The sequence below is a fragment of the Cygnus atratus genome, chromosome 8 (assembly GCF_013377495.2).
Source record: "Cygnus atratus isolate AKBS03 ecotype Queensland, Australia chromosome 8, CAtr_DNAZoo_HiC_assembly, whole genome shotgun sequence".
Taxonomy (NCBI): Eukaryota; Metazoa; Chordata; class Aves; order Anseriformes; family Anatidae; genus Cygnus; species Cygnus atratus.
In genome coordinates, this window is record NC_066369.1 from 1029962 (window position 1) to 1052161 (window position 22200).

Consider the following 22200-nt stretch of genomic DNA (forward strand, 5'->3'; position numbering starts at 1 on the left):
TGTGAAAGACAAGGCTATCACGTTAGAATTATTCCCATAACAAAGGAAAATAATATTGATTAAAAATTAATCTAACATAAGAAAAAAACTACATAAAAACTTGTTCTAACTTCGAAAAGACTGAATTATTAAAAAAAATTATTGCTTTAGAGCTTTTCTTTCAGATTATGTAATGCTATGGGAGATCAGTATGTATCTTAAGAAAAAAATGTTAGGTAGCCTTAAGCTTTCAGGAATATGTACAGCAACACATATCCTACTGTGACTTAGTGAAGCTGACAGTAATATATCTTGAGGTATTTAAGCTTCCTTCAGTAAGCGAAATAAGTACTTCCACATTCTTACTGCTGCTGGAGTAGGTATTGTCTTAAGGTTAAACCTTTTACATACTTCACTGATCAGACAAGGGAACTTACTCTCTAAGTTGCATACACATACTTAATTACAGAGGCTGTGACTTGCCTTATTTTATCCTTCATCTCAGGTTCATAGATACTTACTTGCTTCTCATTAGACTTACTGAAGTTGCTTGCACGCTTACAACAAGAGTCATGTAGACTACATGGCTGAGTTTTGCTTAAAGACAGTAACAGCTATTGAAAGAGAAAAGGAGGCCTGTTATTTATTTTCAAAGTGTATTTTTCCAATGAAAGCTTGAACTTGGTGCAACAGCAATAAAAATGAAGGCTCTATACAACAAATGGCACTATTAACTATTTTCCAGTTTTTCCAAAAAGCTGTACTTTGGATTCCAAGACTTTCTTTCCCTCAAACCTAGTAGCAATTAGTCAGATTGTTTTTCCACCAAAAATGTGACTGCTTTACATTTGAGTGCAGTGCCAGTTACAAATACTTAATTTAGCTCCAGGATGAAGGATATTATCACATCAAGAGACAATAGTTAGAGCATAGTCATTCTTAAACTAAAAAAGCTGGTGTTTACAAAGAGCACAATTCTTAGCCCAAGCTGCATAATATTACATACAGTATGGAGAAGTGACCTGATTTTAGTCCTAGATTAGGCTTACTTATTCAAGAAAGGCATTTAATACTGGACCTTTACACAAATAAACAACTTTTTAAATAATGAAATAAAGCTCATCCTTACCTACACTGAAACTGAATTAAGGGGCCAGCTATCTTGAGGAACAGGGATGACTGCCACTAAAAATCACTAAGGCTTTTGACTGCTTCATACCTAAAACATTTATAAATTAAACATTAACAGATAAGCACTGAGCACAGTATTAAGGTGTTTTATGCACATCCCATTCTGTACAATTGTGAGGACAGATGAAAATCTAAGAAACAGCTTTACTTAAAAAAAAATCTATGATCAATTCAACTTCTGTCCTGCAGTTATGACCCAGCTTTGCCTTCTTTGCGTACTTTCTGCAGTAGTTGGGGAGGTTTTAAGCACAAGTCTATAGCTAATTTTCTGTGGGCAGTAAAGATTCAAGACTTCATACACAACTGTTACTTGTTTCATTTGTCACAAAGCAGCTTCTTACTATGCAGGTTTCCTTTTTTTTCAGCTGCTAGTACATTTTTGCTATCAGTACTTATTAAAATTAATTATCTTATAAAATAGCATAGTCCACAGACTTACTTTTCAAAGTTTGCCACAGCTTAACTTCAGTTTAATAGAAGTAAAATAATTACACTTTCAAAAACCGATGTTTATATTGCTGCTAAAGTATGTACATCCTTTTAAGTAATAATATCCTAAAAATCTTGGCTCCCAACATGGTTGGACTTTAATTAAAGTGTTGAACTAAAACATTCAAGATGCAAGTATGAGGTAACAACGTATAAACAAAAACTAATTTAGATCTCATATTACAACCTATCAGTTCCAGAATAAAACTTTCCATAGTTTAAAAATTATCTATTAATGTGCAAATTCCGCTATGCCAAGGTATTAGTAAACTTCAGTCGCAGCTCAGTTTATACACAACAGTAGCTTGGACTCAGTCACATTATTTGCAGTAGTGGTGGTTCCTCAAACCTACTCAGGATAAAAATCTTTTGCAGGTATTTTCACAAGTGAAAAACGATTTTCACAGATTTGTGTGATGTTGCGTTAGTTGATGTGGTGGCACAGTGAGTACTTTCATTCTGTTCAAGATCTGACAAAGTGCACAGAACAATCAAGCATGCAGGGTTGTTTTTGTTTCCGTAACAGCACCCTGGAACTCCAGAAGTGCTTTTGGCCTCTGCCCGATTGCTCAGTTGTATGTTCATCCTTTGAGAAGCCCTGTCATAAAGTACCAACTAAAGGGCAAGAGTAAGAGAGCCATTCCTGAAATCTGGGTAAAGAAGGGTCTTTAAAAAAAATGCTGCACATCATTTTTATCAAACATGGTAGGCCACCTCTCATGGCAGGCATCAGTATTTCTGCTGGTGGAGAAGCTAAGAATCGTTTGTATGGGAAATTTTCTTCCACAGTAACATTTTTAGGTTATTGAGTATCAAAGAATGCTCCATTTCCATCTGATTTGCTGTGACTTTAAGGGCAATACACAAATACAGTTGTTTTTCTAGTTCTTCATGGATATCCGAAGGAGCACCACGAAGCAGATAGTCTTTAAGTAGCTGACACACTTTTGCCAAGTTTGGCTGAATAACTTCTGTGGTACATCTCATTTTACTTTGGTCACATACAGTTCTACAGTCTGTACCATAGACACAGTCCACATCTGATTCACAAGGACGATCTTTAATCATTTCCTTCAAATTCATCTCTGGCACAATTTTCCTCATGTCCATCATTTTCAAATCATATTTATCATTGTATCCCAAGTTTTTGGCACTTGTATCACACATAAGAAAGTTTCCGTAAGGTCCATGGAAAACATCTTCCACAAATTCTAAAAGCCCTATAGCTATTTTTGCCTTTCTTGGCCACGATGGAGTAAACCACTGGTCCATGCTTCTTCTGAAGCCAGAAGGAATGAAAAGTTCTATAATCCATGGAAGACTGATTCCATAGAGAGAGGTATATTCAACTCTTTCGATCACATAAAGATCCCCACAAAAACCCATCAGCTTGGGAGTATGTTCTTTGTCCTGTAAGATCACCATTAACAGGAACTCATCTAGCTGCAGAAGTGCCCATGCAGACTTGGCTTCTGGCAAAGAAACTCTACCATCTTTGTTGCCATCAGCAAAAGATAAGATGAGATTAACCAGTTCTGAAAGATTTCCTTGTTCACCCAGCTTTGCCTAAAAGCAACAAACAAAAAAGATTAAGTGTAAGTTCATTAACTACCACCAATCCATCCATAATTCTCCCTCCTTTTAGTATGGTAGGGTATATTATGTTCTAGTTTTCATTGGTTATAGATGTTACAAGACTTGCTGCCAAGATGCTTGAGAAGCACTTTTCTTGTTCTGTTTTCCAAAGCACCCAGCATACAATATTCTGAAAGTACCAGTGTTCTAATCCTTGCATTTTGAAATGCGAAGAATTCAAACACTGATTTTTCTAAAGACTAGTCTGACCAAGAACAGAGTAGCTTGGTAAACATTTTCTTAGAAAAAGTAAGTAGAATTCAGATGTTTAGATCAGGTTTCGTTTTCAGCAGATTAAGTCTTATAGGTGTAGAGAAATTACACCACCAACTTTATTTCAGACAACTATATGAAATACTAAGACCTCTAGTACAAACCTCATACTATAAGTGCACTGAAATACTTAATTCTGTTATTGATACAGCCACCTCCATTGCATCAATATAAAGAAAAAAGCCATTGCTGGACTCAGAACCATTGCATTTTCAATTATTAACAATGCACACAGAAACAATGTCACACAGACATTTCTTAAATTTTCCTAACACCTATTCTAAAAACCTGCTGCACATCCAATCCTAGAGACAAAGCCACTGTAATGTGTTAGCAACTATCATCAGCTTTTACATAACTTTATTATGTGTGTGCACATTTGTACACACATACTCAGCTAGAACAGCCTTATTTCTATCACTGGAGACATAGGTGCTATGTCAATAGCAGGAGAATTTTAGGACATAAAGCTCCAAATCAGTGTTGACACAGTATCAACATAATGACTTCATATTATAAAATTCTGGTGTAGCATTAGGCAACAGAAAAAATATATAGTTAACACAGTAACACTTCCCAAACATGAACACTTTTCAAATTGTGCTGGTCTTTAGGGTTATTGCAACAAGTTTCAAAGTAGCAGAAGTATGTATATTTTTTCTATACCAATGAAAGCTGTAGACATGCAAGATGCATACCAGCTTCCACCTGTTAAAAAGTAAGGAAAAAATTGTTAGTTACTTCTAACTTTAAGATAAGCACCTCTGGGACAAACTATTTTTGTGCTGATTATTTTTCCAACATTTACTTGGACAAGGCTCATACAATAGGGCATCCTCTCCAGCTACAGAAAAATAAGCCAATAAAAAATAAGCATGTCACAATAAAATGACCAGGCATATACTTACTTTAAAAAGACCATACACCATTTCTTTGAATTTCTCAACAGTGGTTCCTCTTGTTGGTTTATCAAATAGAACTATTTCCTTCCTTGGTTCTGGATCAGTACCAAAATCAAATTGAGCAGCTTCTTCCATCTGGCATTTTATAACTCCTTGCAGATTTCCCCAGATTCCTAAATACATCTATGCAGGAAAAGAGGTAAAGAGATAAAAACACTGTAGAAGTCCACCTAAATATCATCTGAACCCCAACTGCTGCTTCAGAAGTCAAGCAGCAGCACAGATTAGTACACTGAATCCTGCTCACATACAGTGCACACAGTACATTCAAACAGTGGCAGCTTCAAATACAATACACTATTGCAGGGACTTAGGAGACACTACACTGTCAAAATATAAAGAGCTTGATAAACAGCATACTGGCATTACTATCTAGAGTTCAAGAAGCATTTGGACAACGCCCTCAGACACATGGTTTGATTTTTTGGGTGGTCCTTTGGGGACCCAGGAGTTGGACTCGATCCTTGTGGGTCCCTTCCAACCCGGATACTCTATGATTCCGTATCTTTGCTTAGGTTAAGAATCTGCTGGTTCTGTTTGGGAAGCAGGATAGCAGAGAGATAGTATGCTGTGCAAGAGTATATGTAGGCATACTGTCAAAATGTGAAAGGATCTCATCATCTCCTTGGAAACTGGATTCTGTAACTGTGGAATTAAAGACTTCATGGAAGTTACAGGCTTACTGCTCTTTTAAACTACAGGGCTGTGAGGATTCAGTCAGAGGAAAACTTCTTTGCTTACTCTTCAGCTAGACACAAGTGATCCATATAACACAGTTACCAAAAATTCACCTGAATGCATTAATGGAACACTGAAATTATGCATGATGTGTATTCAAGGAAACAGAGCAACTAACTCCAACATATCTGTGCTATACTTGGGATTGATTTGACTTGAAATTGCAGATTTAGGCAGCTACAGCAGCTTATACAGAGGCCACTGCTATGGCTGATGCTTCTTGATTCTGAATCTATCGTGGTGTCTTCTCACCTATACAAGCACAGCCGTTTCTACAACTGCACTGTCTGCTGGATCAGAAAAGTTGCTACAGCTTAATGCCCTACAAACAAGAAAACCTGCAACTCCCTCTGAATAAAATCAGCTGCTTTAGCCAGCTCATCCAAATCCCTGGGACTTGGGCCTACACAGCAGAAGGGGGCAGGCACCTGGACAGGCAGGAACCACATAGACTATCGCCACCTCCAGACACACTCAGATCACAGCAGAGCAGTTCCCAATCAATAAAGCATAGTCATGTTAAAGTACAAAGTGCGTAACAGGAGCAGAACTGCATTGCTCCTCATTGTGATGTAGATTCTCTAGCAGGCAATCTGCAAAAGGGAAATGCTACATTATAATCTCTGCCCCTTCAGCCTCTCAGACACACAACCTGTGTGTCTTAAAAATCAATAGAAGGAAGCTAGAGCAATGCCTGCACACACAATCACTGAGATTTCAGTGGGAAATGATAAAGCTAAGTTAGATGAGTAAAGCCTTACCTGCTTATTGGGCTTTGTTGACAAACATTTTCCAAAATACAGTGTTTCTTTCGCACAAAGACTGCTACATGCTGACCCATCAATAACTCCAGTCTTGTATTTGTCACACTGAAACAAACATGGAGAAAAGTATTTAATACATTGACCAAGAAAGGAGGCAACAACCATACCTCTCCCAACATCTGACCCTTGAAAGAAGTTAAAAAAGGGGGGGAAGGGAAATCAAAGAAAATTTTAATAACCCTACATCAAAACAACAGTAAGAAATAACTGTTTTTATCTGTAATTGAAGATATAGTATTATTTCAACACAATAGAATAGTAGCATTTGATTAATTTACACATGGCAGTGACTGAACTGGCTGTGGAATTAGTCAAGACAAACACTTCAGAAACAAACTATGCTAAGTATACTTACTATTATTTTCCTACAGTCATGTCCTCTGCATAGTTCTGTGTAGGTAGAGTACTGGACATACATAACCCAGCTGCCAATAAATACTACTAACCAAGAGATGAAGAGATATTTCATCCGCATGTATGAGAAACGTACCTAGAGAACACAAAGAGAAAGTATTCTTTGTAATATATTCAAGCATTAGTCAGAATGATAGAAACAGGAATTTCACATCCCCAGTGATAAAATAAACAGACTGCATTACATGGAACATCCACTTCCATCAGTGAACTGACAGGGGAGGTCAGTTTGACTTATTTAAAAGAAAAGAAAATTAGGATATAAATAGAAGGAAAGATGACAGACCCTCAAAGGGCAAGCCATGCTTCAATAACAAATTTGATTAAAAATATTATAAACTGTCAAAGCTCAACTGTTTGTTTGTTTTTTTTTGTTTTGTTTTTTTGTTTTTTTTTTCCTCCTAAGATCAGTCACTTGTATTCTGATTCCCGTAAAGCAAATTCAACAGACCAGGAATCTTGTCAGAAAATAACGTGTTAAAGTATAAAACACTGATATACAACTGATATACAACCTATCAGGGATAGGTTGTAGGTGAACATCAGGGATAGGTTCCCTGTGCTGAAGTCTCCCATTCCTTCCTTGAAATGACATCATTTAATTATGTGAGTAAAATTCCTCTGCACTAGCCTTATCTTCAGTGGTCCTTCCCATAACTGTAAGCAATGTTCCCATTTTGTTTCTGTGGCCTCATATTTCTGTTTTTCACTAGGGGAAGAGAAAGTATAAACTAAGAGTTAAGGGAGTGCTAAGTGCTTTGTAAAGGAGGGGGCAAGTCATGATTTTTTTAATTCCTCTGAGACTGGTGTGCTGAAAGTTCCATACTTGAACTAGGATTAGAAAAAGAATTAGGAAGTCAGAATCAGCTTTAGCAACAGGATATAAGGAAAGTGCATGAGAGCAGCTATACTGGGTTAGTTTGAGATCCATTTCCATTGAGCCACCTATCTCCAACTACAGTTACAAATAGATGCTGTAGGAGGAGCGATAACATATATATCCCAAATACTCTCCCATTTTCCTCCTGAGGATCTTTCCAAGCCAGATGTGATTTTCTATATATAATAAGTCTAAAAATAATTTATCTTTCATAAACTTACCCAGCCTCCCTTAAAATCTACGTAAGCTTTTAGCATCCACAACACTCTTTAGAAATCAGTTCCACTGATCTATCCATTTTTTCATGGGTCAGGGCCTGAACTTCATTTTGCTTAAACCTGGCTTTGTTTGATACCCACTAGTTCATGTAACCATTCCATACTGGTCTCAAGCTGTGCCAGGGGATGTTTAGATTGGACATTTGGAAGAATTTCTCCATGGAGAAGGTGGTCAAGCATTGGAATGGGCTGCCAAATGGTCAAGTGTCCATCTCTGGAGATATATGGCTTCAGCTTTTACATGCTTTATATTTTTGAAAAAAATACTGTCACTAAATAAAATACTTTTCTGCAAATACAGGAAGATCATTATTTTAGAATGCACAAAGATCCTTTGCCTAAAGTTTGCTAGCTTTCATAAGTGTATGCTGGCAAGCTCCTCCTTTAGAGTTAGGCGCTGCCCCAACATCCTGAAGTCCACCTGTACTTCATAAGCACGTTGCTGGCCCCCCCTTGAGCAGAACAGAAACACAGCCCTGCCTTGGGCACATCCTGCTTTCCGCCAAGCACCCACGGCCACCCCACAACCCAGCAGCTTCAGCGGCAGCTCCTCCACAGGCTGAGCACACAGGGACGTGGCAGGCTGGGCTGCGGGAAGGCCTGCGAGGTACCACCACCTCTGAGGACACCTTGCAGCCATTACAAACCCCACACAGCAGAGAAAACTACAGGCTGCACCCTTAAGCCCATCTGACTAGGCTCCCCCTGAAGAACTGAGCCATACTGCAACTGATGTCTGTTCATAACAGCAGTGCAAGCAGCAAGGACATTGCTGCCTACATTGGCAGAGACTATTCCTACCACCATTGGAGAGGACCCTCCGTCACTCCAAGTGCATCAACAAGGGCACGGCCTTCTGCTAGGGCCCACCCAAACACCTGTACCCATGGCTGGTGGTCTGGACAAGAACACAAAATCTTCAGGTTCAGAACTGACTGAACTTGTGGTTACCATCTGGAGTTTCAGGCTTGCTTCCTTGGCTTCAAACATGCATTTCCTTTTCTAAATACGTAATTTATTTTTAAGGAAACTAAGATCAAAGAAGCAGTTCTAATCAGCTGAACGGTAGCTTGGTTTAATACCTAACTGAAAAAAACTGACTTTTTCAAACCATAACAAGTACAACCACCAGGTACCAGCGATCTGCTCTCAACCTACTGTGGTTCCAACTCTTCCACTGTAACTTCCCTCACAACACACTTTCCACACAGGCACTCGCTCCATCTGAGGACTAAAGAGGAAGTATACTTTGACTCCATGTAGTTCTGTAAGGAACATCAAGTCTCAAAGAGAAGCACGAATGCAAGAAACAGAAAAAAAAACTGCTAGGAAAATGATGCTATATGTCTTAGCCCCTAATTTTATATCCTATTATCATTCCAGTTTACAGCTTAGTGATTTAAAAAAGAAAAACAGATAATTATGAATCAAGGAGAAGGTGCATGTAAGGCATTTTAAAACTTTCAAATGGAAAAGAGCAATCCCAAACTCTAAAAGCAAGTGTATTTGAACTGTTACTCCAATCCTAAAGATATGACTCATTCTAAAAGAATGGATGAGAGCATTTTGGTTGTACTGTTAGAAAAGCAGGTATGCCCAAATGACCCTACCATACAATGCTGCTAACATCAAAGGTCTCAGTCCAAGGAAATCCCAATTCTCACTCACCCATCCCACCCCGCAAGCAAAACCACCAAAAAGCCTGAAGTGAATAGCACAAGAAATTAACCCAACAAGTTACACAGAAAAGCAAGAGCATGCCAGTATGGCCTTCAGGCAGTTCTAGCATAAATATTGCTCTTGATGTTTTGTGTTACTCCGAAACACACAGTACCACGAAAATCCACATCAAATAATGTTTGTGGTTCCAAGATGCTAATGAATACATAAACACAATCTCTGCACAAAGGTAAACGTAGGTACAAAAAAGGGTGAACACTTCCTGAGGACAAGCAGCAGATCAACACACCCAAGGCCTCAAAGGCAATGACTCATACCTAAATGTAGATCTCAAAGTCTCAGTCCACTGCCCTCATCACAATTTCATATTCCTCTCCTTCTACAACAGCAGAAAAATATTTTAATATACTCTTGATGTGATCTACTGAAGCTTGTTTAAATCTGCACATTCTTCACCTTGTTCAGCACAAGAATTCAAAGCTTCAGTTAAAAAAAAGCATTGCTACAGTTCATTTGGGAACAACCCTCAACTTCAGTCATCTTACTGAAGTAAATTAGAATCGTAACATACTTATATACAAGCCTAATGCAAGAGCCTTGATTTCTAAGTGGATTTTTTCCCCATAGGATCTTCTACACGCACTTGTCCACTTTATATACTAGGCCATGATTACCCACATTTCAGCTGAAAAGTCACACAATGATCTGGTCATACAGCCACAGGAACTTCACTGACAGGTAAACAGGTCAGAAACTGTGTCAAATTCTAAATTTTTCTGCTTTTAAAAACTGGAACTAAAACAGAACGATCACATCTTTGGACCTGCTGAGGCTGCAATTTCACTACATAAACTGCCCAGTACTGCTTCCTTGCATCTCCATACTGAAGACAACAGTCGTCATAATGATACCCAACAAACTGTGAGTCTACACCACAGATGAAAACAGGGAGTTGATCTGATTCACAGTACAACCCTGCAAATAGTTGTGTCAGCACAGTTGTGGGATAGCACATCATGGAAAAAAAAAAAAAAGGCAGAAATATCCTGATCTAATTTTGATAACAACCTTTTAAAACTGTGGCCTTATTTTGAAGTTTTACTCCTCCACTGCCAGTGCTACAAGCGAAGCCTGTTTAAAGGCAACAAACTGGAAACATTACTTGTCATTCACGTTTTAGATTGCTGAAGAGAGTAAATTAATATTCCTTTCTGTAAGATACATAGCATATTCATGTATCAAAAAGTCACGTGAAAAAAAATTATACCCACCCACAGTAAATCATGTTTATAGAATCCTTGGTCTTCTCTAAACATCCACAAGTAAGACTGAATAGTATTGTTTATCATTAAATAACTTAAAGGTTTTATTTATCCTGTCTAAGATGTGCTACCAGGGTTTCAAATTAAAAAACTGATTATGGTAGGGTAGATGTCTGATAGTTTAATGGAACTATACACATCTTTAATATAAACATAGATTAAGAAGAATGTACAATAAGAGTATCCAAACACACACTTACTAAAACAAACAAACAAAAAGAATTCAAATATTTTGGCCACATAAAAAATAGAAGTGCTTGAGTACCCACATTTTTTTTTACATATAACTAGAGAAGGAAATAGACGGAGAAAAACTGCTTTAGAGAAAGCTTCAGTCTACACTTAGGAAAGAGCTGTAGAGAACCACCGGATTGTCATACTAGAATACATTGATCATTTACAAGTACTTGTAAAAACATGACAAGCCACCAATGCCATTTCCTCTTGGAAGAACTAAACAAAGGGCAGACCCACAACACCCAGAAGTGATCCGGGCCGGACAGCTGCAGCCCTGCCCCTCAAAGTGAATCCCTGTGCCTTTGCACACACTCATTTGACTCTATCCTAAAACTACCTGGTTAAAAAAAAAAAATTTAACTGTCGTTTTTTTCTGGTGACGCGTCTTGACCAGAAAGTCCCTTCAACCAGTTCTTCTTTTAAGGTATTTCATTGGGAGTGTTTTAGAAAGAAACAATTTAAACCGTTTTCCTCAGAGCCACAAAGACCCTAGTTGGAGTAACATGTAATTTCCTGTAAGGCTTGTTATCCATAATATGGATACAAACTGGAAGGAGTACAAAAGGAGACCAACAATAATGGCATGTGGTTTACAGCACATTTAGAAACTGCTTAGAAAACCTAGGAGGAAACAGGCTGGTGAACACAGAACGGACAAAAACAAAACTGGAGGCAAAGGGCTGGGGAACATCAAAAGAGAAATGCTTTATATAAGCCTTTCCCTTTGGAAGAACACTACTAAAATGAAAGAATGGCAAGATTTTAATGTTATTTCCTAGTCTAAAAATACCACATCTACAAGGTTATAACATTAAGAAACACATGCTTTCTTGCAAACCATGCTACTTTGGTAGACGGATGAGGGGCAGTAGGAGTCATCTGAGACGTGAACCAGCAGTAAATGAGAACTGATACTTTACTCATTGGTTCAGAAATAACTTTCCCCATACAGAAGAGATCTGAGTTCATGCTCAGCTGGAGCTTGTCTATGTTTTCTTCCTGTCCATTTTCCATATTTAGTCATTTATAATTTTTACCTATTAGTTTTTTCTTTTCGGTATCCACCCCAAGGTGTTTGCTTAGCCAGTCCTCTCAAGCCACATGTCATCTGCTATTCTCTTTCTTCCAGTCATTTCCAGTCTGTTTCCATACCCTCTGACTCTGCAAAGCTGGCCTCGGCTCCAGTCTTCCTCTACTGTCTGTCATCCTTTCTCAGGCAGCAGTTCCCAGAACTACTCAGGGCCCCATCTGCTTCTTCAGTTTTCCCAGCACAACTTTCGTGCTGAAGAACCCCTGCCCTCAGCTACTGCCCACCTCCAGAATTCACTTGTCACCCACAAGCATCTTTCCTTCACAGCTTGGGGAAGCCAGCAGATACAGTGTGGCAAAGCAGTAGGAGCATGTCTGGCTCCCTATTCTCACCTTCAGTACCAAAAGAAAGCTGTGAGCAGGGCAGATGGATTCTCTGCAGAGCTTATTCTTTGCACTCACGCATGCTGTTTCAATACACAAAATAAACGAAAAGCAACAACCAAGACCTATTCTTCCCCAGCAGGGCTGTCCCAGGCAGGCCAGGTTACCAGCCTTGAGGCACTCAGTCCTCCAGCAGAGGTCTCTTGGAACACAGTTTTGAACTGAGAGGTGTATGAAACCAGGAGAGCCAAAACATTTAAGGTACAGCATGGATGGATTGCCTGGTCTGGCTGTGTTGTAAGCACACGAACACATTTTTCTCAGACTGTCTTCAGAACACAATGTGTTTTTTTGGTGGTGGTTGTGGTTTTTTTCCACCTTCCCACTTACTAGTGGTTGAAGAGCAGACAATACATAACAGTTTTAGCACTTAAAAATAAACATGACATTATAGTCATTCAGGTTTAATGTCTCCTGTAATAATTTACTTATTTTCATTTGTTCTTATACCCCATAAAAAATATGCTTTCATAACCTAGAGCTTAACTTTTTTTTAGTGGCTTCAGCATGGCAATAATACCAATAAGTGCTCTGTAGAGCAGTTCCTGATAATATCTAGGTGAGTCATTCATCTATTTTTACGTTGGCCCAATGTTTCTCTAACTCAATACAGCATCAAACGGAAAGAATAACCTTCACCTCTGCAAGCACAATGAGAAACAGCAACATCAGAGGAATACAAAAGCTATTTGTAATTAAAGCGCAGTATTTTGAGAAAATCAGATTATATTCAGTTACCGTTAACTATTCAATGAAGGCATGGTCATTAGTTTTTGTACTCACCTTTTTGTTAGGATTAAGTTTTATTCAGTTGAGGAGACAGCTGCCCATTATTCCCATTTCCACTGTTTTGCCCAAATCCTCTGCCAAAGGTTACCAGCACAGACCAGAGCCCGTAGAAGCAAACACACTCAGATCTCGTATTCTGGGGGTCAGGCTCTGCATGAAAACTGACTTGCACTGCAAGCTTGCAATAGTCAAATAATGAGGTGGGGTAGCTAAGGTACAGGCAGCATGCTTACCCTGCCACCTTTGCTGTAGGTACATACGTACAGCAAACTAATGGAGCACGGGTCCGGAGGAGCACCCTAAATCCCAGCACAACGCCCCTGAGCTCAGTTGCCAGCCCCGTTATGCCTCAGGATGTGCCAGGCTGAGGTGAGGATGGCTGCACTGGGAAGGGCTGGCTCAAACCATCCCCAGCTTCTTTCATGCACATTGTCACAAAGCTGACTTGAATTATATTTTCCATCTAAATATGTATCACCAATGCAGTGCTGTGAACCTAATCTCGTACAGAGTTTCATCACGTATTTCATGAAATAAACAAACAACCCACACACATAACCACTATGCACACACAACTCCCATCCAAACATCCCATCTGAAAAGGAAGCAGGTTTTAAAATAGCGCAGTGTTCTACCTAGGTCTGCTGCCAGCACATGCGCACACAAAAAGGGATCTTGTTTGGACTTTTAGGTAAGTCCATCTCCTTCCTACCCAAATTTCCACGCTCCTCAGACTACAGCCGCTGCGATGCAGCACTACAGGCAGCAAGAGAGAACATCAGTCTCCTATGCTCCATCCAGCACTCAGCCCGCAGCAGATGGAAAGGCTGATAGATGGCATACTGACAATTCCTTCACGTAAGAGCTTTCTCCAGAAATGTTTTTGAAGTTAGCAGCCCAACAGTACAAGCATCATAAATTAGGGAGTCAATAGCAAAGCTGGATGCCTTCTCTCTCTCATGTACTTTAATTTTAGTGTCTTTAATTTAAGAAGTTATGTTTCTTCAAATTATTTTTTTTTAATCCTAGCAGAAATCATCTCATATCTTAACATACCCTGTACATATTTTTGAAGGAAACACTTTCCCTCCAAGTCTCATTCTTCTAGGTATTATTTCATTCATAAAGTAAATAACAGCACTGGTTAAAAATAAACCAAAAAATATTTTCAATCCAAGTGGCATAATTTAATTCACTTAAAACACCCATGTTCATGGCTTTCCCCTTTTACCCTCAAAAGGGCAGGCTGCAACACTAAGGCAGGACCAACTTTGCAAATCTTTAAGAGAAGAAAAAAAGATCAACACAAACTGTATTCAATTATAGCATTTCCTACTTTCTTCCTGTTCAAGGGTACTATCTGTAAACAAACTGCAACCAGAATGTCTATTCTTGCAACATAAAAGAACCTAATTTACATCTCAGCCATGCTAAAAATCATACGCCAAAGAAATATGTGAATGACTGTCAATACTTACGATTACACTGATAAAGGTTAAATGTTAGATTTACTTGGCTTCCTTGGGGTAGTGTATAGAGGACCTACTTCACACAGTCCAAGTCCATGTTCACCCCATATTGTATTCTGCATTGCCTTTAAGTTCTGTTATTCAAGTCAGGCAAAGAGGATGATAAAGTGAAACCATGCCCCCCACCATTTCTTTCCAAAATCCATGTGCACAACAAGTTATTGAGAAACAAAATATCTTTGTGGACACCACTATCTCCCTAAGGATGGCTAAGTCTTCCGTTGGTAACTCCTTTTATTCCAGTGTTGTGATCCATCTGTAATTCTTTATTCTAACACGAAGTTCAAGGAGGAAGATTCATGTCTTAGTGGAATTGTCCCACAAGGGAGAGATCATCACTTGATGTAGAGAAAAGCCAGAAGCAGCTCTGAGAGGTGTGAGCTGTTCTGCTTATCTCAGAGCCCACTTTCACCTCCCCTTTGGTGTCAGCACCCAGTATTCTCACTGAAAAGACTCAGGACCGCTGCTTGGTAGTGTTCAGATGAAACAGCTTCACCAATGGCCACTTTTCATGTAGGATGGGGAGGGGACTGAACCTTTTTACTCCTTCCAAATGGGAAAGCCCAACTTACCTAAGGATCATTTTCCTGTTCCCATCGTATTGCACATTTCACTTAAACAAAAACAAAACAAACAAAAACAGAAAATACACACACAATCTTACTTCAACTTTTGCCTGTAAGATGGATATTGCCCTGAAGCAAATTAATCAAACCAAGGCAGAAGCTATTGCAAGACACCTCCTTTCTTCTGCATCCGATGTTCTGGCAACTCCAAGTGCTTTTTCTTAAAAGCAATTTTTAGTTTTGTTTGTCCAAAGTATGATTTAAGAGAAAGTGTCATAATCTGAAATACATTCTACAGCTTGATCCCCATAAAAATGATCTATGATAAAAATTGCATCAGCACAGAGTTTCTCGATATGTTTACTTCAAATCACCAACATGTCTTCTAGGGTTTTCCAGCTCACACAAGTCCAAATCTGTATCTTTAACTCCATCACACACACTTTCGGAGGTTCAAAGTAACATGACAACTTTTATTACGTGAAATTCTAACCAAGAACATGAAGAGGTACCAACCATAATGGTAGGCAATTTTCAGTAATTCAATCAACATCTATGAGAAACAGAAGCTCATAAAACTTTAGAAAAAAACATGAGTCACAAATTATTATGAACAAGCAACCACAAGAATGACACAGATGTGATTTACAGATACTAAATGAAAATATATGAAAGATTATTGTTCCACAGCTGTAGTCAGTCTGGAAAATCAGTCTGCATAGAACAGCATGCTTGGGGCCAAGTTTGAGTACGAAAAAGAGTATTTGTTTATTCCAAATTGATTTTTTTTTTTTTTTTTTAGAAGTGAACCTTTCATAACTATTTAATTACCCAGTGCTTAATAAAACATTGCAGAACTCCTACAGGGAAAACTAAAAATGATTTTTATCACTTTCACATTTCTATAGACAATTCTGACAATGGTCTTCTTAAAGCCCGTCACAAGACTCTTCTCTATTTTTTTTTTCTTTTATTAATAGGATTACCAAAAAATTCTAATAAAATGATTGTCTTTATTCTGCCCCCTCCTGGAATAATAGGAAGTTCCAATGAATCAGGATCATAGCAAGTAAGTGCTAATGATTACCTTTCATCTACCTGAAAGAAAAGATGTAGTGATTTCCTTTAGGGAGTGAGCTTTTTTCTTTCTTAGCTATTTCTAGTAACCCTAATGTAAAACAGAAATACTACAAAACACAGTACCACTGGTAAAATCTAAAAAAGAACATTTGAAATAAATAATCAATTTTAGGCAAAGCTGTTTCATTTATAAAAAAAATGCTTAGAAACCAACATTTTCTGGGACAACTGCCTTCCTTGAAGTTTCTTGCTGACTGCTTCCATGCATGTTTACAACACTAAACTTTAAACCAAAGGGCTATTTAAAGCAACTTCTCATTAAACGCATACCATTTAGTACAATCTCAGAGACTAGCAGTGGTCTACAAGCCTCAGGACCACTGCTGAGCATTGACCATATTCATAGCACAGGAAATAATACTGTATTATCTGCATTTATCCAAATTTGTCCTCCCTCTCACGAAGACAGAGAAAATGCCTTTGGGACAGAAAATCCTCCCCAGATGCCATCCGAATACATCATACACTTGGCATGAAGTTCTGGAGAAGCTGTATTTATTCTGGGCTCAGCACTGTGCCAATGCATACTTGTGTGGCTCTTGACCTGCGGGACTCATGTCTTGCCAGTTCAGAGCACGGACACGAGCACAGACCTGCTTGCAGGAGACCACAAGGTTTGGCTTGCTGTGATTCACGGGGTATTGCTTTAATCTGGACCTCCTTATCAAGGTCAGCAAAAGGTCTGATCATTGTTTTGTTCTTCCCATGAACTCTCCCTACCAAATTTCCATTTTAAAATCAGTCTAGGAGTCTAGACACGTTTAGCCCACTTCATCTAGGAAGCGTCAGACCTGACGTGCTGTATGAAGCAGCAGGGACGCAGCCTTACTGAGCCTGCTTAGCTCACGTGTGCTCATACATCCTGAGCGCACCAGGCTCCCTGCATGCATGCTCGGCAGATTATTTGAGCACTGTTCTGAGCATGAAGTCTCAGGCAGCAGTTTGGGAGCGCTACTTATAAACAAGCTTCATTTGGAATTCTGACAAAATCCTAGAAAACATTTAATAAATAACATATTCAGGGCACCAGAATGACTGACAGTTCTGAAGTGATAAAAAACAAAGTTCAAAACTAGGAAATATAATTTCTCTATTCTGCTCCACTCTTCCAACAAGACTTTAAACACGAGCCAGAGAACACAAGGAAGAAGGAAAGCACTTGTAAAGGATACTTAAAAGGATATTATGGCATCAACTTCATCCATCATTTGTACATTCCACTAAGTCATACGCATTGAATAATAATTAGACATTCATTCCCTGGAACAGAACTGGAAACCACTTCTGGCAAAATTCAAGCCTGGATGCACTCCAAAGCATATGGAGAGTAGCAGATCAAAACGCAACATAACTATTTGCCAATTTTTTGATAAGTGTACTTTTTATTTAAAACGTTCTTACGGTTAAGGGATATAAAAGTGTTCATTAGTTTTACACTATAGAGAGTTTCATTTTCTAAAGTATTTCACATAACCATAGTCTAGTAATCCTCTCCAAATCTCCAAGTTGCTCACTCAGTTTGTTCTACATTAGCAACAGGAAAGAACAGAGAAAAATCGTAAGCTGATCATGCTAGAAATGCTGGTTTGTTCTCTGTTCAGGTTGATTTATGGATCATAGGATGCACTTCAGGTAGGCTGACATGATCTCTGAAAATATTAGCTCATGCTGTCTTGGATGCCATGCCCTGGGCACATTCACATTTTTAATAGCATACAATGCACACTTAAGATTATGCTATTGCCTCAAATTACTTGTATCCTGAATAATCAAACAGGACATATCGTTTGAAATTCAAAAGGGATAACAATCAAGACAGAAAGCAGGATGCTCCCCCTTAAAAGGTTAAGCAACAACAACAATGAAAGGATTAAAAGCTTAGACAAAATGATGATACATTATGTGGGGCTTGAAAACCTGTTCATTCTTTAGTCCTTCAAAGACAGTGTCTTTTACGTTACTGAAGTCCACAGGATGTCCCTAATGATCTGCAAACTTGGTCCAGAACCTCTAGCGGCCAGAAAGCTTTCAAGCCTGGAAGAGTCCTTTACATGATTATTGACATGCGCAATACCGCTGGCTTGCCCTCAGCCTCATAACCCAATTATTAACTATAACTATCAGAAAGAACTTCAGGACAATTTCATGAATTTGGGATACTAGCCTCTCCTTGCAAAACCTAAATCACAGCTGTAGAAAAGTGTTAAGTCACCCAATTGTAAGATCCAATAAATTTGTTTTTGGTTTGTTTTTTTGGCAGTATTTAGTATTGTTGAGATGTTTGTCAGATTTGGAATTTTTTGTTGTTTTGTTTTACTATTACAAGCCTTATTTACAAGCCTTATAGTCTAAGCAGCCGGAAATTTTTGTATTTCATAGTTGCTACTGTTTTGTGTTGAAACTGCAGCACTGTTTCTGTGGATCTCTAACCTCTAAGTTTTGAACTGAAGCGAGATGTCCAGAAGTTTGCCCAGCTCATTTTTATATGAGCTGATGATAATTGGCAGCACATTGCCCTTCACTAGAAGGATCAAATGATTACCTGTGGTCTTGCATTCTGCATGCAAGTTAAAGAACATGTCAAATACTGACAACAATAAATAATAACAGCACATTTGGCATAAGAGCATCAGTTGCAAACCAGCTCATAGCATCCCGCTTGTACTGCGGCAGGAAAGCTAGAGGAGGTACTAAATTCTTTGTTGCAGAACTTGATGTTCTATCAACTCACTTCACAACACAGTTTTCAAGAAGAATGGAACACCAGCCAATAACATTTGGAAGACAGTCAGCAATGCTTTCCATTGTACAGTCATCTTCCCTGGTGTGCTACATTAAATATTGCATAGCAACACCACACAAGTCCTAGAACTCCCCTCTCGCTCATAGCTACAACTCAGAAAGTCTAGCATTTAGTTAGGGAGCGCTGGCCTCTTTGGAGACAAAAATCTCCATAGAGCACTCAGTGAGTAATTAGTAGAGTTGAACCATGAATACATTTGTCACGTACCAACAGTAGCATGCAGTCACAAGTCAATATATTGATAGCTTGCTGCCATTCTGCGGATGCTTCAATTACCAACACGCATTCACTGTGTAACACAGAAAAATAAATTAACGTTCACAAAGCTCTCACTAGCTCTCTCAAAACAAGTGTGTAGAATACTCTAGTAGTTTCCAGGGTGAGAAAGCACAAGCAAAAATATTTTTTAAATTTGCAACAGAAACAAATATTTAACTTCTTTGACTTTTCTAATAAATGACCTGGCTGTTTCTTAAGAGATTTTAAAATCACACATTTTGCTGAAAAGGCCTTAAAGTAAATGCTGCGACGAACGGAGAAAAAGTTATCCAGCATCAGCACACGATGCTCAGAGACAGACTTATCATCAAGGCAAAGAAGACAGACAATTTACATAATCCTAGTTTGAAAGGTAGCACACATACTGTGTATTCATTTTTATTTGTCCCAGAGACTTTCTCCTACAGGAATCCAAATGCTGCACAAGTATCCGCTCTGGTAAAGAGTTCAAGGAGAATATTTTCTGGTCTGAAAATCAAGTGATATTTGACCTAGATTTGCTTATACATACCATAAAACAAATGCCAAAGAGGATAAGGTTATACCTGTGTCTGTACACTTCTCTTTGGATTTTAGATCCCATTTTAGGCAGGTCCAAAAACAGAATGGGATCAGAAAAGTTCCAGATGAGAAGGAATTAACACATTAGAGACTTTAAGACTCATCAGGACGAAGTTCAATTTTTTAATCCAACAATCAGAAAACATTTAATAAGATAGCAATAGATGACAGCCGTAAGTAGCATATAAGCAAATATTGTATTAATCCCCACCAACTCAAACACTCATTTTAACTATAATTGAATTTAAGACCTGAGGAAATGGCTTGAAGCTGGGACAGGGGAGGGTCAGGCTGGGTGTTAGGAAAAGGTTCTTCACCGAGAGGGTGGTCAGGCACTGGGACAGGCTCCCCAGGGCAGGGGGCACGGCACCGAGCTGGTGGAGTTCAAGGAGCATTTGGACAACACTCAGACATACGGTCTGATTTTTGGGCGGCCCTTTGGCATCCCAGGAGTTGGACCTTGCGGGTCCCTTCCAACTTGGATATTCTATGACTGTACGCTTACGAATTAAAACACAATGCGACAGATAAAAAGAAACCCAGAGGACCACCTGGACACACCACAAGGCCATAGTGGGCAACACCTCGGCGCAGAACTTGGGGCTGCATGCTAACCACGGCCCCGGCAGCCACAACCCGCGGCCGCACACGGAGCTGCGGCACCCCACGCGTGGACCGGGCCGTGTGGCAGAGCGCGGCCAGCAGCCTGCCCCCAGGCGCCGTGCCCACCGCACCGATCCGCCGGGGGCGGGCAGGGAAACGGGGGCGGCTGTCCAGGGGGCTCGGGGAGCCGGGCGGCGGCGTGTCCCGGCCCGCAGCCCCTGGGGCGGCCCAGGAGGCCCGGCTCGGCCCGGCCCGGCGGGCAGCAGAAAGGGGCGGCGGAGGTGCCGTGGCCCCGAGCCCGGCCCGCACCTGTTCCCGCGCCGCCCAGGGGCCCGGCCACCTCTCGGCTCCGGCCGGGCCGGGCCGGGCGACGCAAGGAGCGCTGCGGTGGGCGCCCGCCCGGGAGGGAACGGCAGGCTGCCGGCACCGGCCGCCCCGCACCCGCGGCCTCGCCGCCGGCCTACCTGCGCGTAGTGGGGCTGCCGGAGCCAGGCCCCCGGGAAGAGCCGCCTCGCCATGGCAATGGCACATCCCCGCAGCCGGCGGGGCGGAGCGAAGCGCGGCGCGGCGCTTCCCCGCCAGCCCGGCCTGCCGGCGGAGCCGCGCCGCCGGCCCGGCCGCGAGCAGCGGGATGAGCGCGGCACAGCACCGCCGGCCGCCAAGCGGCAGCCGCTGTCAGGCGCCGTGCGCGGAGGGCGGGCGGCTACCGCCGGCTGGCGGGGGAAGGCGGTGGCCTGAGGGAGCGGGGCGGGGCGCGGGGCGGTACCACAGCTGGCTCCGCTCCCGGCACGCGGCCGCAGCCTGGGGCACCGCGGCGAGGTGTGGGGACGGCGACGGGGATGGGGGCGGGGGCAGAACTACGGAGGAGCCTGTTAATGAATAACGTGTCCCGGTCACTGCAGGCAGCCCGCCGCCCGTCACCGACCGGCCGTTAGAGCCAGCGGCGGGGCTGCTGCAGCCCCGGCCGAGCATTTCCCTCATGGTATGGGGGAGAGGCTGGCCCAGCGACACCCGCAGCCCCCAGCCTCCTGCCCCTGCCCGCCACCTGCCCCACGCTGGCCCCACACAGGACCCGAAGTCCCAACCAGCATGCTCCGGACAGCAGGTGCGCACCTCCGTGTCCTTCTGGCACTCCTGCAGCACTGACAGCGTTCAACAGCAGGTTTACTGATGGAAGGAAAATAAAAATGTGTGTTTGTGACCACCTTTGTCATGGCAGCTGCCTCTGGTAGCACCCATAAGCACCACTGGACTAGGCCACACCGTTAGGTAACCGGTGTCACGCTCGCCACCCAGGCCGTGAGGGAGTGACTTGGGCCTTGCTGAGTGTCTGCATGTGGCGGTGGTCCCCAGCACTGCTCCTCCTCGCTCCTTGGCCGTTTATTCAGAGAGACAGGTAGCCACGGAGTGGTGTAGCATTAACGCTTGAGGGACATCTGGTCTTACAAGTAGGACAGAATAACCCATCACTTCTTTGCCATGCGGTCTCCTAAGGGTTCACATGTTGTGGGAAGTCCCAGTCCAATTGAATTAGTGGGAACATTGCTAACTTCAT

The 22200-nt window shown here is 41.1% G+C and overlaps 1 protein-coding gene across 2 annotated transcripts; it reads right to left on the reverse strand.

The window, feature by feature from the left end:
• Nucleotides 1–29: 29 nt before the first annotated feature.
• On the reverse strand, nt 30–21336 carry DIPK1A (divergent protein kinase domain 1A). 2 transcript variants are annotated; one of them, XM_035537774.2, is made up of 6 exons: nt 21110–21336; nt 19410–19491; nt 6447–6581; nt 6029–6136; nt 4476–4652; nt 30–3225 (listed from the first exon to the last, which is right to left on the reverse strand). In XM_035537774.2, the coding sequence occupies exons 2-6, from the start codon at nt 19419–19421 to the stop codon at nt 2413–2415; spliced, it is 1245 nt and encodes a 414-aa protein (XP_035393667.1). In that variant the 5' UTR covers nt 19422–19491; nt 21110–21336; the 3' UTR covers nt 30–2412. The 2 variants fall into 2 exon arrangements, with proteins under 2 accessions (XP_035393667.1, XP_035393666.1); XM_035537773.2 differs by lacking the exon at nt 19410–19491.
• Nucleotides 21337–22200: the final 864 nt, after the last annotated feature.

Excerpts from the sequence above, each read along its gene's own strand:
- DIPK1A (XM_035537773.2), bottom strand. The coding sequence starts at position 21,163 with ATGGCGAGGCGGCTCTTCCCGGGGGCCTGGCTCCGGCAGCCCCACTAC. Across the intron at positions 6,137-6,446 it reads ATGACTGTAGGAAAATAATA|TGTGACAAATACAAGACTGG; the intron begins GTAAGTATACTT and ends TGTTTGTTTCAG. Across the intron at positions 3,226-4,475 it reads TGGTGTATGGTCTTTTTAAA|GCAAAGCTGGGTGAACAAGG; the intron begins GTAAGTATATGC and ends TGTTGCTTTTAG.